The sequence below is a fragment of the Chelonia mydas genome, chromosome 3, assembly GCF_015237465.2.
Source record: "Chelonia mydas isolate rCheMyd1 chromosome 3, rCheMyd1.pri.v2, whole genome shotgun sequence".
In the NCBI taxonomy this organism is placed as follows: Eukaryota; Metazoa; Chordata; order Testudines; family Cheloniidae; genus Chelonia; species Chelonia mydas.
This window is the reverse complement of record NC_057851.1, coordinates 136,262,600-136,275,788: the sequence shown is the minus strand read 5'-3', so window position 1 is coordinate 136,275,788 and position 13,189 is coordinate 136,262,600. Positions and strand designations below refer to the sequence as shown.

Here is a 13,189-nt window from a genome sequence, read left to right as displayed (position 1 = left end):
TCTTCCCTCACTCAGGCCCTGCTACCAGCCTGCTTATTTGTCCCCTTCAAATGAGTGTTGAGAGCCACTATAGCTGGCACAGAACAGCAGTCATGAGTGAAAGAAGAAAATGCCCCTCTGGGGCAGCATTCAGAAAAAGAAAGAAAGCAAGCAAAGGAAGCTTTTCTATCTAAGCAGGAAGGAGCCCTCCTGAGATACATAGACACAAATGTTCACGGTGAGCCTTGTGAGGATGTGACTGGTGAGGACATGCCTGATTTTCCAGTTAGTCAGAGTGCAGGTGACCTGGCAGCTACTGCAGTATCCATATCTCCATCTCAAATGGATGTAACCATGCACATTCCTGAAGAAAAGTGTAGATCAGAGAAGAGTGTGGTGGAGGGGCAAGAAACAGCTGCTGCTGAGTTTAGTTCCTTAAGTCTAGATGATCCAGGACTGTGGACCCACTTGAGCAGTAGCCTGAGGGACTTCCTTGTACTGCATGGGCCACAGCAAGTGAAAAACTTCATGTTCCCCAAGGACAGTGAAAATAGAAGTTTCCATCCAACACATTACTGGCATGAAATCCCCAATGGTGACAAAGTGGAGAGGCCACGGCTTATGTACTCAAAAACCCAGAATGCTGCATATTGTTTTTGTTGCAAACTCTTCCAGTCTAATGTTCCAGCCACATTGGGTTCTACAAGAACAAAGGACTGGAAAAATCAGGTTAGAAATCTGGCATGCCATGAGAAGGCAGCAAATCACCAGAGAGCCTTCCATAGGTGGAAAGAGCTCGAGATGAGACGAAGGTTAAAGGCCACCATAGACAATCAGCATCAAGAGAAGATTGCATCAGAGTCTCTTTACTGGCAAAATGTTCTGAAAAGGCTCATTGCCATTTTGAGAATGCTTGCCACCAAAAATCTAGCACTGAGTGGCACTTCAGATCAGCTGTATGTGCCAAACAATGGAAACTTCCTTAAAATTGTGGCGCTGATGGCTGAGTTTGATGCTGTACTCCAGGAGCATCTAAGAAGAGTCACCGCCCAAGAAATGTACACACACCACTACCTTGGAAAAACAATTCAAAATGAGATCATACAGTTACTGGCAACAAAAGTCAAACAGAAGATTGTGGCAGATTTGAAGTCAGCAAGATATTACTCTGTTATTCTGGACTGCACACCTGACACCAGCCATATGGAACAAATCACTTTAATGGTGCGTTTTGTAACAACAACAGAACCTAGTGAAAATGTCCCTGCAGTGGAGACTGTCAAAGAGCATTTTCTAGAATGTATTGACACTGATGATACTACAGGAGCTGGTATGACAAATGTGCTTCTTAAAAAGCTGGAAGATACGGGAATTGCGATAGCTGACATGAGAGGTCAGGGCTTCGATAGTGGTGCCAACATGAGAGGAAAGAACAGAGGAGTGCAGACACGGATCCAAGAGTTAAACCCTCGAGCTTTTTTTGTGCCATGCAGTTCTCATTCATTGAACTTGGTGGTCAGTGAGGCAGTATCAGCTTCTAGTGAGGCTGCTGAATTTTTTAATGTCATTCAAAGCATCTTTGTATTTTTCTCTGCATCAACTCATCGATGGCAAATTTTGAAGCAATGTCTGGGAACATCCTCTCTGACACTGAAACCACTGAGTGCCACACGATGGGAAAGTCGAGGGGAGGCGATAAAGTCTATCAAACACCAAATTGGGAAGATAGATGATGCCATAGTTGCCATTATGAAGGATAACGCTATGACAGGAACTGTTTGTGGGAGAACAGTGGCAGAGGGAAATGGAATCACCGGAATCATACATAATTTCATTTTTGTGTGTGGCTTAGTGTTGTGGCATGCCATACTGTTTGAAATAAATGTTGTAAGCAAGAGACTCTAAGGTGTTGACCTTGATATATCTGGAGCAATGGAACAACTGGACAAAGCAAAGTCATACCTACAGTCTTACCGGTCAGATGAGGGATTTCAAAATGTTCTGAAGAGTGCACAGAAGGTGGCAGAGGAACCTCACACTGAAGCTATTTTCCCACCCATTCAAGAATACAAAAGTCACCGAAGAAGAAGACATTTTGATTATGAGGCACGGGATAATCCCATAAGAGACCCCAAACAACAATTCAAAGTTGAATTCTTTAACCAGGTGCTAATTGTGCAATACAGTCAGTTGAAGAACGTTTCATGCAGCTCAAGGAACACAGCAGTATATTTGGGAGGTTGTATAATATTCCAAAACTCCTCACTATACCTGAAGAAGACCTACACCAGCAATGCAGGGCACTAGAGACAGTGTTGACACATGATGATATGCGCGATATTGATGCGAGTGATTTAGGTGATGAACTGAAAGCCCTTTCAAGACACATTTCAGCAGGATCAACTCCAAAGGCTGTTCTGGAATATATGTGCACAAATCAGATGATCACCCTCTTTCCAAATGCTTTTGTTGCTCTGCACATACTTCTAACACTTCCTGTAACAGTTGCCCGTGGAGAACGCAGCTTCTCCAAGCTGAAGTTAATAAAAACACATCTACACTCCACAATGACACAGGAGAGGCTGGTCGGCCTTGCAACGATCTCAATAGAGCATGAGCTGGCCCAGACTGTGGACCTTCAGGAAGCAGTTCAAATCTTTGTAACCAAGAAGGCACGGAAAGCACCACTTTGATTATTCAAACAGTTAAAAAAGCCAGTGTTTACTATGCAAACAAGAAAAATTACATTTGCTGTTCAGGTGTTTGAAAGTTAAGTGTCACTTACAATTTTTGAACAAGGGATTTCAAGTTATTTGTTCTCCTTTATTGGGGTAGGTAGCAGAGCAGTACCATGAGAGGAGTAGAACAGGGAGAAAGCAGAAATGAGACCTTTCAAAGTTTTGGCCCAAGCGAGGGAGCATGGGGGCGTCATTTGAGATCCCCGCCTCAGGTGCCAATATGTTGTGGGCCGGCCCTGACATACCCTAAGCTGTACATCACAATATAAAGCACCTTTATGCCAACATAAATGTGTCCATATGATGGGGTTGCACTGCTTCAACTATATTAGTTTCTAACTGATATATTTAAAGTGGAATAAAAACTATATGTAGACAAGCCCAGAGAGTGTGCTACACCCTTATAAAACATACTACATTTAAAATAGCTATCTATTTCGTATCTCAACACCTTTGTAAGACACACTATGGTATGAGAGATCTTTCAGCTGCTCTATTCTGTGTATGAAATACAGCATTAAGAACACTGCTGTGCCACCACTAGCTGAAGTGAAGGAAATATCAGAATTAAATGATCTAAAATTAGGTAAAAATTGGAGTGGTTACAGTGAATCCTAATATTAAGATGCATATAGATGTATTAAGAAAATAAGAATCATTTATATTTATAAGAATTTAATAACTAATAAAGACAGTTTTAAGCAGTTAGGGCCAGGAATAATAAAATGGTAGTTGCAGGTAATCAGAGCACAAAGATTAAAGTGGCGGTCTTGGAGTAATTTGGCCTATAGCAAGCTGGCAGGCTGAGGTTAGATAAAGATTACTCCAAAACCTAAAGGGAGGGGTCAGTCAGTTCAGGTGCAGGTTTTCAATCAGATCCAGCTTTGATTGACAGATAGGTTTAGCGGCTTTAATTGGTTCATAAGAATGGAGCAATCAGAGAGAACTTAAAGATGATTGGAGGAGAAGTATGCTAATGATAAGGATTGAGGAAATAACCAAAGTAGGCCAAAAATCATATATAAGGCAGAGAGCTGACAAGTTTGGTGTTGGTAGTACTGATGTGTGTGAGTGACTGGAAGGAAGAGGTTGTCAGCAGGAGAAAAGTCAGAAGAAGCAGGAAGAGAGAAAAATCACTGAAGAGGGAAGAAGGCGGCTAGATTGTTGTGATGGATCAAGAAATCACCGCAAGCAACAGCGGCAGTAGCGCAGAAGGGGTGGCAGAGGTGCGGTAGCAGCAGACAGAAAGAAGAACAGGAGTTTGGCACTGAGACAGACAGGGACCTTTTGACAGATCATAGGGAAAAGAAGACTGTAGAAAGTAAGCATGAGATCTACGGTATAAGAAGGAGCTAGGACATATGAGTGTGTTTGAGATACTAAAGTTGGATATATGTTACTATGTATAAAAGTTTAGTGCTTTAATTAGAATTGCTGTCAGCATCCTACATGTGATTGATCACGACATGTAGAATGTAACCACTTGGAGCCATTTCCAAATGTATGACATTGCAGTATTGAGTACTTTAATGTGAATACTTGTGCTAATAGAATTTATGTTTATGTTTCTTGATATATGCTTTTGTTCTTTTAAAAGATTTTATTGTATCAGGGAATATTGGTACATTAAATAAAGAAAATTTTTGTTTTCAAAGATTACTGCCTGAGTGTCAATCCTTTGAGCCGAAGGCTATATCCATGTCTTCCCAAGCGTAAACAAAGTTAGTCTGTTCTGGGGAGTTTTCTGAAGGTCATAGGGCAACCCCTAGTAAAACCCTGGCAATTCCTCTAGGATGGGCCATCTCCTTTCACCTACCAAAACAAACAATTGACAATTGAGTTACTGAAATAGGCAAACCATTGTGGGGGTGCCTTAAGTCTGGATTTTGGGAGTAACAACTGCATTTTGCATCTGGATTTGAATCTGCAATCTAATGATAATACACTCACATTAACACACAGATGTATATGCCTGAATGTGCAATCATTCAAATGTGTTTATTTAAATATGTGATATCTGATTGTACATTCAAATAAGCTTACCAATACAATAATTTCAAAGACATAACACATATAAACACAAACACAGCAAGATAGACAACTTAAAGCTGCAGTGGAAACCACAACTTTTTACCTGACTTTTGCTTATCAAAACTTTCAGCCACAATGCTGCATGAGTATAACTTTTATGTACTCCCGCTATACTGTAGATAGTGTTGGATCTCAGTGCTATGCAGATAATAGCTGTAATACATCCCTCTGTTAATATGAAATCTTTTGAAAGGTTGTACCATATCCTGGCTAAACAGTCATTTAGGGGCAGAGATGCTTTTTTTAAAAAAAGTGGTATTTTGGGTTCCCTACTCCTAGCGTAGCTGGATTTAATCTGGAGCTCACAAATGCATTAGGTATCTTGGCCATTAAATGATCAAATAAGAATACCTAGACAAAAGAGATTGTGTCCTGTCAGTCCCACTCCCTGAACATTATGTGTCTAGAAACCTTTGTGCAGTCTAATGTCTTAAATAGGGTCCTCCTGAAGACCCTAGCTGCTCCAAATGTAAGGAATCAGACACGTTTCAACTTAAAAATAACACAAACATAGAATACAATTCAGCATTTATGTTCTACAATGATAGACTCTTTACATCTTTGAGATAGAAAGAATATCTGTTTACATGGCATTGTTCATATAAATGCACTGGGCCAAAAAAAAAAAATTAAAAAACCCAAGAACATAAAATGTGCAATTCTTAATTTAGATACATATTTTAAAGTATTTATCAATCTTTTTGGCTCAAGGTTTCCTCACATGTACAGTACATAGGCAAGGAAGTTTAGGAGAAATAGCATACTTAGAACTACTTTATACTGTATATGCCAATGCCTAATTCTATATTCCATTACATCAATAAATATTTAACTTACAATATAAATTATATAGAAACCTCAGGACCTGCATCTCTGTCTCCTCCGCAAATCTCAACCCACAACTCTTATTCTGAAACAAAGGATCTGTACTTCATAATTCTTAAGGGAAATAAAAATAACATTTTGTTTTCCAACAGATCTCCAAATGAATGCATGTGCCAGGCTTAACAGAAGCCCATCTTATTTGTATGTGTATACAAACACGACCTTCTCAAACTTTGGGTGGAATTTTCAAAAGTATTCAGAATTGACCTAACTCTGCTCCCAATAAAGTCAATGTGAGTTACCATTGTGCTGTTATTATTCACTTTTGCAATCCTTACCTTTTATTTGCAACAGTACATAACGTAGAAACTTCCCATTGCACAAATTCAGCTCCTTCATACTCTAAATATATCTAAACAAAAAGTAGAGAACTTATGGTAGCACATACAAATATATAATCTGTTGCAATATATCTAACTGTACAGTGGTTTTAAAACCACAATGTTCTTTTACCAGGTTTTTAATTATTACACAGAAATGATTAAATTCTTTAAATATTAAAAATGCCTAGGGACAACTTCAAACTTAAAATTGTAATGACTATGGTATTAAACCCAGTCTTCTCCCACTGTCAAAAAAAGTTTTGTCAATAATTTCAATGGGAAAAAAACAGACTAAATTATGTAAAGCACACTACAAATAAATAAAATGGTATGTCTTCTATAAAACTAGCAAATAAGGTTTTGAATTACAACTACCATTTCTGAGGTCCCTGTTAGCAGGGCAGGAAATCTTGTTGCAAAGTGCAATCTTTGTGACACTCACAGTAAGTAGCGCCAGTGAGAGTAAACTAGTTTTCTTCTTGCTCTTTATTCTTTAGTTCAATACATCAGTAAAGATTTCTGTTTTCCCCCTGGGAACAGTTCACTATTGCCAAGGCCATCATCACGCAACAAAAGCACACTCAAAACTGCCTTCGAGCTCTTTAGATGGTGCTCTGCAATGAGCCTAGGGTGACCAGACGTCCTGATTTTATAGGGACAGTCCCGATTTTGGGGGCTTTTTCTTATATAGGCACCTATTACCCCCCCAACCCCTGTACCGATTTTTACACTTGCTATCTGGTCACCCTAAATGGGCCAGATAAACTGTTGTCAATAGACAAGGCATTCCCTCCCCTCAATGCATAATTTTACTCCACTGAACTCCCATGCCTGGTGCCACAGAAACAAAAGACTAGGACTGGCAGTTCAATAAAATCTGAATTTCCCTCCAAGTAGTGCAGAGAATTACTAACCCTTTCAACTTCATTTGCTTTTTAAACTGTTGACGTGTACAATGGTGCGTGCACAAGTGTGTTCACAATCACTGGTAGTAGCAACAGTGAGAATTTTTTGCCAAGAAAATGGTTCTAATTCAATTACTAAAGCTGACTGCAAATGATTTTGAGAACGGCACCATTTATTCATACATTGTGATACTGAACTGGTGCAAGCTGTGGAAAACTCATAAATTGCTAACATGGAAATGCAACATTAGAAAAATATTAAATCTGTTTCAGCTGTCTTTTAATGCAATGTAGCAGCAGTTAATAAGGAGGAAGAGCCTGTACCATATAACCAGTCAGCTCTGTAGATGACCAGCAATTGCTCTGCAGGCCACAATTTGAGAACCACTGTGTTACAGCATTTTTCTTTTATTCCCACTTGTACCCTTAACTTTCCTTTCTGATTTATGGGTCTGACCCTGTTCCCACTGAAATCACTAGCAAAAGTTCCATTGACCTCAATATGGGCAGTATTGAGCCCTAAACAGGTTAAAGTTGAATTGATGACTGATCAGACACATACTTACTGGGTAATTTAAACAGATATATAATCATGCTGGTTTGAGATGACTGACTGCCAGAAATACATACTTTGGCCTACAGATGTGACCATTCTAAATATCTCTTCAGTATATTTAAATGGAATGTGATGAACACACTCCGCCCCCTCCACTTGTAATCACTGATTATCTACTAACTGTTCCTATATGAGAGTTGCCTCTTATTCCCCAAAAAAGTATATTTGCATGTAAAGCTTTAGTGTGTCCAAATTAAAGTGAAATTTGAAATAGATATGACTGTTTTGGCTATACATCTTCCGCCAATAATTTTGTTAAATTTGAAAAGACAATATGACCTAAACTATTACACTTATTATGTAACATATATTTTTGTTGTTTCTCTCACTTAAAAGTGAAAATAAATAATAAAACAAAATGAACAAGTGCAAATGGAAATCTCTGAACAGTTTTGCACTAGGGCTTTCTCTAGACTACAAAAAGTGCTTGTTCTTGACAATGGGTATCAGCAATTGTATTTTTTGAACTTTTGTCAAGATTTAGCATATTTTATAACCATATTATTGAATGGTATGGTTAATTAAACCCATGTGAGAAAATGTAAAGGAGTAAAGCATTGGTTAGGTGAGCTTACTCTATATAACCTGGTAAAGACCTAATGCTTATTTAGTGGATAATTGATCAGGAATGTATAAGTAGAAGTATAAACAATATATGTGTAGGTTTTGTAGGCCTGCATACTCAAGTGTGGTTTTTATAACCTCTGTATAACCTTTTCGAGATGGAAAAGTGAGAACAAAGGTTCCTGACAAAAAATATTAAGATCTGAACACTCTGTTATTAAGGTTTTGGGGAGACTAGGGAAAACAAGCAAAATCCCTGTCAAATAGTATGATAGTTTTATTATTGCTAAAAAGGGGAACAATGCTTTTTGCAACTTATTGTATAATTCAGAACATGATGTACAGCAATAAATATTACCCAATAGGGAAGAAAAAATTTGGGACAGCAAATGAATAGAAGGGCGTGTTGATAAAGATAATGTGTAATACTATGTATAAAAGATCATGTCAGAACCTAGAATCAATGCCTTTCCCCTTGTGATATAGCCAGTTCACTGGCCTGCTACATGTCATTTGATCACTGGGTGTAGTGCTCTGTACCTATGCAAATAAAACCTGGTCCTTGGATCTAAGAACTTGGTGTAAGCAGTGGTTTGTCTGCTTAAGCAGAGGGCTTGTCTGCTTTCCATGGGTCTGTGAAGTAACATGTGGGCCTGATTGAATTAGTCCTGAAACATCCTTACAGAAAAATCTTCCTATATACAGCAAAATCTACTCTACTTTGCAATATTAAGACATTACAAAATAAAGGGTCTTTGAAATCAGATCCAAAACATTGTCAGTCCCTAATATACACAAATAAAAGCCGGAAGCAGTGTATTACAAATCACGACTGATTTGTTTTGATCATTATTAAACAACACTTACGGTGGTTCTGGTAGTGAAGACAGCATAGTTTTCTACATTAGTTTTATACCTGCAAAGAAAATGCACAAAGGCATGAATGTCAAAATTAATTTCTTCTCCAAATAAAAACAGTAAAGCAGTGATACTCTATGACCCCCTTAGAGAGCAGCATTAGAATAACATCACAAAGCAATATCATGTTATGACAATATTCTGGAGGTCCCAAAGGTATTTCGGGAAGCCAGGGAATAGCTGTGTGAAAGCCTAAGATTACAGTCTACAAACCATGGATCAATTCAAAGTCAGTAGACTTACTCTGGATTTACACTGGTGTAAATGAGGGCCAAATTTGGCACTATATTTGTATACGACAAACTAGAATTACTCACACACCTATGGTACGTTACCACTTCTTAGATGTATTGTGTCAGCTGTTTAACAGCACATAGCAAAACTATACAACTGTTTAGGATCGGAAGTGAAGAATATAGTAGTCAATTGAAACGGCAGTGAAAATTTATGTAAGCACAATAAGTACCCAAATTAGATTTAAATCAAGACATCTAATCAGGGATGACAGCCCTACTTTGTTAAAAATGCCATAAAATCGTGAATGACCATTAGAATTTCAGCTTTACATTTAACAGGAAAGTTGGCACCTACAGCAGAACAGTGCAACCTAACACAATGCTAGGCATTGGTTCAGTAGGCTCAGAGGGAAACTGTCACCAATTGAACCATCTGGAAACTTCCTGCAGCTCTGCAGGTTCCTGGGTTGTCTCCAATATATACAGGCTTACCATTACTTAGGCTCACAGCCTCCAGGAGGTAGAGCAATCATAGCTTACTTAGGGTATGTTCACACTAAAAACTTGGGTCGACCCATATTAGGTAATTACTGAGGTGGGGCATGTCCACACTATGCTCCTTGGGTTGGTGGTGTGCGTCCTCATCAGGCACACTTCCACTGACCTAAGAGGGGCAGTGTGGGGAGCTGAGAGCCAAGTGTCTCAGCTCCGCTGGCAGTTCCCTGCCAGGAGCTGGGCTGCCCCACAGGGAAGTGGGTTGCACCCTGACTCGCCACCCTGTTCCCCACAGGGAGCGGACGGAAGCTGCTCGGGGCTTCTCGCCTCCCCATTTCCCGCTGGGAGCGGGTGTGTTGGGGGAAGCTGCCCCAGGCTTCTTGCCCCTAGGGAGTGGGGTCCAGCTGCCCAGGCTTTTCAGCTCCACCCTGCCAGGAGCCAGGCGGCCTTCTCAATTTCACGACTCCAGTATGGAGTCGTGAAATTGACAAGACAGACAATGTTCCCAGCCAGGAGCGGGAAAGCAACGGGGGGCTTCTCACCTCCCGGCTGGGAGCGGGTCAGCCACCTGGGCTTGTTGCCCCAGCTCCCAGCTGAGAGCAGGATCCAGCCTCTGGGTTTTTCTCCCCAGATCCCAGTTGGGAGTGGAGTCTAGATGCCTGCAGCTCCCAGCCAGGAGTGGTGTTCAGCTGCCCAGCTCTCCAGGGAAGGGGTGGGCAGGTGGGCTCTAGCTGCCAGGCTTTCTTGTCAATTTCACGCCCTGGAGCTGTGAAATTGTGAGCTTTCTTGTCAATTTCACTGCTGGGGCTGCTGGAGCTGTGAAATTGACAAGAGCGCTAACAGCAGATCTAAGTAATGCAGTGTCTATACAGACACTGCACCAGCCTAACTACACCAACATAAGGCCTACGCCTCTCACAGAGGTGGAGTTATTATAGCAATGTAGTAGAGCACTTACATAGGTGGGACACAGCTGTCATATAGACGCTGACATAATTAGATCAATGTAAGATGCCTTATGTCAACCTGTGTAGTGTAGACCAGGCCTAAGTACAGGAGTCCTAAAACTTTTTCATACTGTGGACAACAGAGTGTCTTACGAATTCCTTCCCCCCCAATCTGTGATTACATGAATCACCTCACCTGTTATTCACAATCACACAGCATCTCCATATCAACTGCAGCAGTTGCTTACATGGAAGAGTGATTTAATGAAAGTATTTCTGTATTTTCAGCTGTCTTTAATGCAAAATGTGTTTAATCTTTTTGAAAAAACATAATCAGGCTTCCTACTTTGGCTATTCATTTCAATTTCCCTTATATACATATATATTCTTGGTTAAGTTAAGAGTCTGTCCGAGGTATTCTTAGTAAAAGTCAGGAACATGTCGTGGACAATAAACAAAAATTCACAGAAGCGCACGACTCGTCCTTAACTTTTACTAAAAACACCCTGGAGGGGTGAAGGTGGGGGACATAGAGCGCTGCCAGGACTTGCAGCTGCTCCAACCCCGCTGCTGCTCCTGCAACAGGGGCTGACCACTGCTGCTCCAGCCTTAGAGAGGCTGACCTGGCCCTGACCGCTACTTCTGGGGGCTGGGGACCACTGCTCTGGCGGAAGGCCGACTGTCAGCTATTCTGGCAGCCCTGGGGGCTGCTGGCCAGCTGTTCTGGGGGCCACTGCTCTGGTACCCTTGGGGCTGATCACTAGCCGGCTGTTCCAGTGGCCACTGCTCCATGGCTCCCTGCCAGTCAGTTGTTCCAGTGGCTGCTACTCTGGGACTGACTGCTGCTCCAGCCTTGCCCCAGAAGAAGTCATGGATATCTTGCAAAGTCCCAGAATCCATGACAGGATCGTATCCTTATTCATGGTCCTTCGTAGAGGCAGCTAGACTTTCCTATTTCCAGTGACTTTTATAGACCGTAAGGATCTTTGCAAGACAGAGCCCAGAGACCTCAAGAACCAGCAGACAACAAGAAGCTAAGACCATGTGATCAGACAGCTCTTTGCAGATCATCATCAAGCTTGATGACAGCAAGTGCATGTGTATGCGAGCGGAGGAAATCACACCACCAGCTCATAATGTAGAGGCGCCTGAGCCCAGCATATGATGATCCATCTTGATCCAAGACAAGAGGGAATACATGTGCTACACTATGCCTATCAGCTGCTTGGCATGGGTCCTCACATGTTGGCAGCTGTCACCCCATGGGGCGTGGGCTGGGACATGTTGCCAGCTGTCACCCTGTGGGCGGCATGGCTTGGGTTGGGGCATGTTGGCAGCTGTCACCTGGTGGGCTGCGTGGCTTGCGCTGGGGCGTGTTGGAAGCTGTTGCCCGTGGGCCGCATGGCGTGGGCTGGGGCAGGCCAGAAGCAGGCACCCTGTGGCTCAGGCGCTCTCCGTGCCCACCCTGGGGTTCCTCCCCCACTCAGATTGGGGGGCGGGGACACAACGATGAGCTGGGCACCCTGACAGGTGCAGCCCCCCCCCCAGGCCTCCCATCTCATTCTGCTCCCATCCATTTTCCAGCCTCCCACCTCCACAGGCCGCAGCATCCACCCAGGCACAGCAGCAGCCCCAGGCCTCGAGTGCCCCATAGCCGCTCCGGCGCTCGCGCCATGGGCCCGCCTAATAACGGCCCCAATAAACCGCCACCCATCCGATCACGTGACACCGGACCCGCGGCGGAGGTGTTCAACAGAAACTGCCTGGCACCTCCCACCAGTGCCTCTCGAAGGCGGGGAGGCAGAGGCAGAGGCAGCGGCAGCGGCAGCAGCCGCAGCCGCCGCGCCCGCCTCTAGCACACCGGGTCCCTCCTTCTGGGTCAGCCCCAGGCCGCAGCAACAAGGCTTGTTCCGCCTCTCTCACAGGTGCGACCCATAGGGACTACTCGCCCCATCAAGCATCACGCAAACTCCGTGCGGCGCCCTGCGGGGAACCGTCGTGCTGCATGCCGGGAAGTGTAGTTCCTGCCGCGAGGGCGGGGTTGAGAGCGGCATCGCTCTATGCCGAGAAGAGGGCGGGGCTCCCGGGCGGGAGCCAGCGGTCGCCACTGGATGCGGCGGCTGCAGTTGCGGTATTTCCCGGCGTGGAGGAGGCGGGGTCTGGGGGGGAGGAGGCGGGGTTGAGCGTGCCCCTGTGCCGCCTCATGTGTACCCTGCCCTGGGAGCAGGAAAGGAGCCTCCGGCGGCGGCAACCATGTCTGAGAATGGCGCCTCAGCTCCCCCCGTCCCCAACGGCGAGTGTGCCGCGCGCCCGCCCGGCAACAAGGTGACCGTGGTGCTGGGGGCCCAGTGGGGCGACGAGGGCAAGGGCAAGCTGGTGGATCTGCTGGCGCAGGACGCGGACATCGTCTGCAGGTGCCAGGTGAGGAACGGCGCCGGGCTCACCTGGGGGGCCGGAAGGGCGGCCTGGCGCGGCGGCGCCGCCTCCTCCTC

The 13,189-nt window shown here is 43.7% G+C and overlaps 2 protein-coding genes across 4 annotated transcripts in view; one reads left to right on the top strand and one right to left on the bottom strand.

The window, feature by feature from the left end:
- Window positions 1-12,674, bottom strand: part of CATSPERE (catsper channel auxiliary subunit epsilon) — a 76,719-nt gene extending 64,045 nt beyond the window's left edge. Inside the window, exons 1-3 of the mRNA XM_043543369.1 lie at window positions 12,290-12,674; window positions 8,969-9,017; window positions 5,972-6,045 (exon numbers count right to left, since the gene is read on the bottom strand). Coding sequence (XP_043399304.1) covers window positions 5,972-6,045; window positions 8,969-9,017; window positions 12,290-12,411 — 245 coding nt within the window. The 5' untranslated portion in view covers window positions 12,412-12,674. The remainder of the gene's footprint in view (window positions 1-5,971; window positions 6,046-8,968; window positions 9,018-12,289) is intronic.
- Window positions 12,675-12,713: 39 nt separating this feature from the next.
- The window catches only part of ADSS2 (adenylosuccinate synthase 2), a 42,242-nt gene continuing 41,766 nt past the window's right edge, over window positions 12,714-13,189 (top strand). For 2 of the 3 annotated variants that reach the window (XM_037895347.2, XM_043543370.1), the window contains exon 1: window positions 12,841-13,118. In XM_037895347.2, the coding sequence (XP_037751275.1) occupies window positions 12,951-13,118 (168 nt within the window). In that variant the 5' untranslated portion in view covers window positions 12,841-12,950. Of the gene's footprint in view, window positions 13,119-13,189 lie in introns of all 3 variants that reach the window. The other variant, XM_007057956.4, reaches the window with a different exon arrangement.